Source organism: Myotis davidii, unplaced genomic scaffold, assembly GCF_000327345.1.
Source record: "Myotis davidii unplaced genomic scaffold, ASM32734v1 scaffold648, whole genome shotgun sequence".
NCBI lineage: Eukaryota > Metazoa > Chordata > Mammalia > Chiroptera > Vespertilionidae > Myotis > Myotis davidii.
In genome coordinates this window covers 401,700-408,245 of record NW_006299603.1, presented here as the reverse complement: position 1 = coordinate 408,245, position 6,546 = coordinate 401,700, and the positions used below count along the sequence as shown (strand labels likewise).

Here is a 6,546-nt window from a genome sequence, read left to right as displayed (position 1 = left end):
GAACCCCTCGGTCCCTGGTTGCCCTGTTGGTATTGGACCCACTCCTGTGTCCTCAGCTGCCGTGGGCTGGCCGCCTCTGCTGTTCCTGAAGCCCATGGGTCAGCAGCGGGACCCCCATCATGAACCCCGTCCTCCTCTGCTCTGGCCCGGATCCCAGACAGACCAGCCCTTTTCAACATGTAGGGGAACAGAGGGATGGGGCGCCGCGGGGGGTGGGGGTGGGGGTTAGGAGAGAGTGAGAGTTTACTGGAACTTCTTAAAAAGCCTGTTCATAGCCACGACTGGTCGATGGCCTCCAACAGTCTATCTTAGTTTTTGTCTAGCATTGCTTTGATAAAAGTTAAAAATGTTTTGCACCACTATGGCTTTGCCAGCCTTACAAAACTCTCACCGGCTTCTTTTTTTTTTTTTATGGTGTCTGTGGGGGGACTATCAAGTTCTAGTTCCTTCCATCATGCTCCCTTCTCAGTCCCCACCCCCGAAGCATCTGGGGCAAATGACTGAGGTTGGAGTTCGCAGGTCCCCTTGTCCTGGATAGTGGCTACCTTTGGCTTCGATGTTTACTTGTTTGTCGCTTTCTACTTGGTGACTCATCCTTGTAAGAACCTTTGGACTCCCAGGCTCGCCTGCAGCCGGTTTGTTTGCCGGTTGCTGTTGTCACATGATGGGCACGGGAGCTCTCAGTTCTTGCTCTCCTAACTTCTCCAGGCCAGTTCTCTGCACGCACTGTGAGCTCGGGGTTGTTTGGAAAGTTTTCAAAACTTGGCCCTGTGAGCCTCCTGCCTTTCCTAATAAGCTCTGGGTTAGTCTCTAGTTGCCTGTTTACCCCTGGGGTGTATATGCTTACCTTCTCTCTTTATCAGGCATTTAGGTAGATCCCCGCCTTCCTAAATGAAGTAGAAGAAAGGTCAGGAAGGGAGGAGAATTTAAACTTGTTAAGACATCAAGCCATGTTTCCGTTTGGTTCTGGTGAGGCAGAGGCCAGGAGGCACAATGGGGAGCTTGAAATGTGATTTAGGGGACAGGGGTTCCTTCTTTCCTGCCTTCTGGGACGTCTGGAGGTCCAGTGAAAACATCCCACAGCGGGCATGGCACGAAGACAATTGGCGGATCCTCCTCTACAACTTCCATGGAGTGGGACACGTGGGTGGTGAAGGGGTCCTCGCCGCTGGGCTCCAAGGGGTGGGGACAGAGGAGCCGCCATCTGGCCGCGTGTGCGCGGTGTCCAGTGCACGTGGTGCACGCTGTGCTCTGTGCTCGCCAGCTCGGTGCACCTCGCCCAGTCCCTCGGGCGTCGTCTTCTCCGGGGTTACAAATAACGTTGTTTTGGAAGCTTCCTTCCTTGTTGGCGTTGAAGGTTTACTCAAGGGCAGCACCTAAACCTTTTATTCTGTAGTTCCTGGGGGATTCCCATTGGTTTCCATCTGTTTTCTACCCATGCTGCCCTGGCTGCATTGAAAGGTCACTTCTGCCTTTCCAGTGACAAAATGGAATGCTAAAAGAGAAGATAACATTAACACACACTCACTTAAGTTCCCTGATGAAGATGCAGAAGGAAGTGACTCCTGACCAGTCCAACGCAGAAAACTGATCTAGAACCAGAGCTTGAGTATCAGGGTCAGGCCTCACTGCCATCTTCAAAGACAGGTGCTGTTCGATCATTTCTTGAGGAAGATCAACTTCAAGAATGGACAGGAAATGTGGTTTATTATGTTTATATCTAGGCTGATTTTCCAAATGATTTGTGAAGCTGTTTATAGAAGATGAGAAATTAAGGAGCTCTCTGGCCCAGATTCATAGCTATTTGACTTCAGAAATTATTTTAGCTTTCTTAGCAGTTTCATAGTCATTTCTGAAAACACTTTAACTGCATATTTGGGGATTAAGGGGCAATGTACCATGAATGATCTTATCTTAAGAAATATCCTATATAATAAAAGACTAATATGCAAATAGACCGAATGGAGGAATGATCGGTGGGACGACCAGTCACTATGACATGCACTGACCACCAAGGGGCAGATGCTAAACGCAGGAGCACCGCTCAGCCAGAAGCTGGGCTCACGACTGGCGAGCGCAGCAGTGGTGGCAGGAGCCTCTCCTGCCTCTGCGTCAGCGCTAAGGAGCAGCGAGCAGGCGGGCGGTAAGGAACAAGGGGTCCTGGACTGTGAGAGGGTGCAGGCCGGGCTGAGGGGGACTCCCCGCCCTCCCCCCTCCCCCCCAGTGCATGAATTTTGTGCCCTGGGCCTCTAGTATGGTAATAAATTTGTACTTAATGTTGACTACTGTGATTCCTACATGGAGCAGTTATATGAATAGTTGTAACCAAGAATTAACATTTCAGTCACGCAATAAAGGTTTTATATTCTGCATTTTCTCAAAAAACCAAACAAACAAACAAAAACTATTCCAGAGTGGGAGCAAGAAGTTTTGGAGCCAAAAAGTTTAGGGTTGAAAGGCCAGCCCTGCCACTCACCAGCTATAAGATCTTTGACTAATCATTTCACATCCTCAGTCACGGTGGGCAAACTATTTTTACATGCCTGGTTTTGTACAACTTGTGGGCTAGGAAATGCTTCCACATCTTAAATGGTTGTATTAAAATGGACAGAATAATAGTATTGTGTGGTGCCTCCACTGTGTTTGATTACAGATGCTGCAGGTTTGAGATTTGACGGCAGGGTTGAGTTGGTGGCAGTGACCATCTCCCCGTTGAAGCTGAAAATATTTACTCTCTGGCCCTTTATAGCAAAAATTCTGACTTTCCCCTAAGCCTCACTTTCCTCGTCTCTAAGGAGAGCTAAGCCATGGGGTTGTTGTAAGAATTAAATGAAATAATCTAGGTCAAATGTTTGGCTGTGGTTTAGGAAGAGTGGCTGTTATCAACCACAATAACCTGTGTTTCAGTAGAGCTAAGGTTCTAAAATTCCAGAAGTCTCGAAGTTCCTTGCATGTTGCACTGATTGAGCCTTAACTCCTGTGTGTCCTTCCTGAGCAGACCTTGTCCATGACATTCCCACCCAGGCTGGGCGCTCCCGCGCGCCCGACACGTGTCTCCTCTGTCTTCCAGGAGCTGCACCTGTGTGTGTCCCGCAGGCACTTCGCCCTGGAGCGGGGCTGCCGGCTGCGCGGGCTGTCACCCGGGAATTACAGCGTGAGAGTCCGGGCCACCTCCCTGGCGGGCAATGGTTCCTGGACAGAAGCCACCTATTTCTATGTGACAAACTACTGTGAGTCTGCATGGTGACTTAGACTAGCTGGGGCGGTGCTTGCTGCTGGGAACAGCAGCACATTGCTGGGAATAGTCAGGAGATTCTAGACCGGGCGAGCGGGACCTGGGTGGGCAGGGGTGGGGTGTGGCCCCTGCTTGGCTGGCTGGAATTTCGTGTACCTGGGGTGGTGTGAGTATGGAAAGTGGGGTGATTCTTGCTGGGATGGTTGTGGTCAGGGTCAGGACTAGGATGAGATCTTTGACACCAACTGGGTGTCTTGCACTGTGATTCTGACGCTGCCACTGGAGTTAGCACAGAACCCACAAGGTTAAGAGCACAGTTTTCAACAAGACTGCTCTCACCTAGATGGCAGATTCAAGTTTGGGGATTCTCCAGGCCACCTGCCCTTCTGACCAACTGGCCACAAATTCGGGGTTCCCGAACCTTTCCTATTAGATCCTTTGCTAGAGTGGCTCACAGAACTCAGGAAAGTGCTGTAAGAACAAACACAGTGAAGGATAAGTCAGGAACACCCAAACGAAGGGACAGCCAGGACCAGGGCCGGCAGGGTCCTGGACATAGGGCTGCCGTGTCCTCTTCATTGAGGAGGAACCGTCATGTCACCCTCCCGACATCCACGTATCCATCCTCTGCGCTTTGCTGTCGGAGTTTTCCTTGGGGTTTCGTTATCTAGGTGTGATTGATCGAAGCACCGGGTCTCGAGCCTCCCTCTCCTCTCGAGGTCAGGCGGGTGAAGGTCTCACCCTCCCATCACAGGCTTGCTCCTCTGGTGACCAGCCCCACCCTGAGTCCTCCCACCTCTTAGCATCAGCTCTGGTTGTTCCAAGAGGCTCATCAGTAACCGACACTCTGCTCCTTAGGGTACCAACGATTGGAATCTGCCCCTTCAGAACCAGGGACACCAGTGAATAAAATGCGAAGGGAAATATCTGCGTGGCAGAAATGTCTGTAGCATCACTGACAGAGTTAATGTCCTTAATATGAAATGAATATATGGTTGACTCCATGGGTGTGAACAGCGTGGGTCCACATATATACACATTTTTTAAAATAAATAAGTGTATTATCCTTTATGTTTTTCTTAATGACATTTTCTCTTCTCTAGCTTATTTTATTGTGAGAACACAGTATATAATACCAATAACTTACAAAATATGTGTTACTCATCTGTTTATGTTATCCGTAAGGAGGCTATTAGTATTTGAGTTTTGGGGGAGTCAAAAGATGAATGCAGATTTTCAACTGTGGGAGGGGGTGTCGGCACCCCTCACCCTTGTGTTGTTCAAGGGTGAGGAAAAGATAGATGTCCTAATATAAAAATAAACAAAGAGCATAGATATCCCATTTAAAAATGAATAGAAAACATAAGAAAAAAGTCCATATTCTCTCAAAATCACACTAAAAAAGAAAAATGCAAATTACAACAAGTTGTAATTTTCAAGTTATCGAATTGGCAAAGTTGTTCTTGGTTTCTTTATTTTATAATTACAATAATTGGTGTTGTCCAAGAGCTCAGGCACATGGAATTGTTCTATGGGTGGTGAGCACTAACATGTTTTAATAACGTGCATGAGAAGTCTTAGCAGGGATCTCACTCTCTGAGCCCACAGCTTGAGCCCTAGAAACGTACAGGAAGGAAACAGCTGTCTAAGACAGACACATGTTCACAGAAATTCTGTACCGTGTTGCTTACAATAGCCAAACATCTGGACCGTTAAATGCTACACTTAGATTACAGGTGACCCTTGAATAACACAGAGGTGAGGGGTATGGACCCTCCTGTGCCATTGAAAATCCTTGTATAACCTTCAACTCCCCAAAAACTTCACTACTTATAGATATATATATATAGATATATATAGATATATATAGATATATATATATTTTACATACTGTATTCTTATAATAAAGTGAGCTAGAGAAAAGAAAATGTTAAGAAAATCATAAGGAAGAGAAATACATTTACAATACTATGTGTATTTATTGGAAAAAAAGTATGTATAAGTGCGACCACACAGTTCAAACACATGTTCAAAGGTCGACTATACTTTTTAAAGAAATTCACATCCTATAACGGAGAGAGCAAGGCTCGGGGGATGACCGGCTCTTGCACGACCCAGAGCAAGAGTTCCTTTCAGACTCTCAGATTCTGCTCTGAGACAGGCTGAGTCCTAACCCCTCGTCAGCCTCCAGCTTTCCTGCTCCTTAGGAAAAAGGGAGGGAGGAGGGATATTTAACTGCACAGCAACTGCACAGAGCCAGGCCATTTCTATTTCTCATGTCACATTCAATCCCCGCACATCTGTGGAGACTCTCAGCCTGCCAGAAGCCACCGCACACGGCGCTGAGTTTGCTGTCAGCTGCGGAGGTGCGAGGTGTGGGAGGGGAGATAGCTCAGGACGGAGCCGGCCACCGAAGGCAGGATGGGTCGTTGGTCAGAGCTTACTCCAATGGCCTGGCCAAACGCATGCCGCCCTGTGGGCCAGCACTGGGGCTTGGGCAAGGCCCCTCTCCTCCCTGCGCCTGTTTCCCAGCCTGCTAGCTGGCAGTCCGAGCACCTCCCACCTTGCCGTATGGGACGATTAAATACGGTCACCACACAGAGACTTCAAGCAGTGCCTGTTCAGGGAACTGCTATTACTGAAGGACCCAAATGACCAGATTCTTCTCTGACTTCTCCCCACCCATTTTTTCCTTGTCTTGGAAGAGACTGAATAAATGGGCCTGTTTACAAGTTCTGACAACTTGGCCTTATCTGCAAATTTAAAAAATAAAGGCCACGTAGCATTTCTTCAGCTAATTTAAAAGAGGTTCTTTGGGGAAAATGCACTTGATCCTGCCTGGTGCTCTTCCTGGCAACAAGGTCACCCACCGAGGTCCGTGGGCCAGCCGTCGAGTGAGACGGGGCAGGACCCTCTAGCACACAGGTTCTCCGGTGGATTTTTCATCCGCCAGAGCTGCTGTTTGGAATCAGGACAGGCTGTTTAATTTGCGAGGCTCAGTGCAAAATGAAAATGCAGTACCCTTGTTTAAGAATTAAAACTTTCAAACTGATGACCATGGAATATTCAACCCAGAGCATGGCCCTCCTGAGCGTGGGCCTGGGTGGTGCCTGGGTTGCAGGGTGAGGAAGCTGGCCCTGGGCGGGGAACATAGCAGGCGGCCGGTGTGCTTTCTGATCACGGCCCTCTGAGCCCCCTGCCCAGCCCCGAGGAGCCGAGTGGTGTTTCGGGACTGCTGGGAAACGGGGCCTCGGACACCAGCAGAGAGAGGCTCAGGGACAAAAAAGAGATGGGGGACAAGTGTGTGTGGC

At 48.7% G+C, this 6,546-nt stretch overlaps 1 protein-coding gene across 2 annotated transcripts in view; it reads left to right on the top strand.

Annotated features, from left to right (window-relative positions):
* INSR (insulin receptor) overlaps positions 1–6,546 on the top strand; it is a 147,317-nt gene that overhangs the window by 118,623 nt on the left and 22,148 nt on the right. For both annotated transcript variants that reach the window (XM_006775376.2, XM_006775375.2), the window contains one exon: positions 3,071–3,230. In XM_006775376.2, coding sequence (XP_006775439.1) covers positions 3,071–3,230 — 160 coding nt within the window. The remainder of the gene's footprint in view (positions 1–3,070; positions 3,231–6,546) is intronic.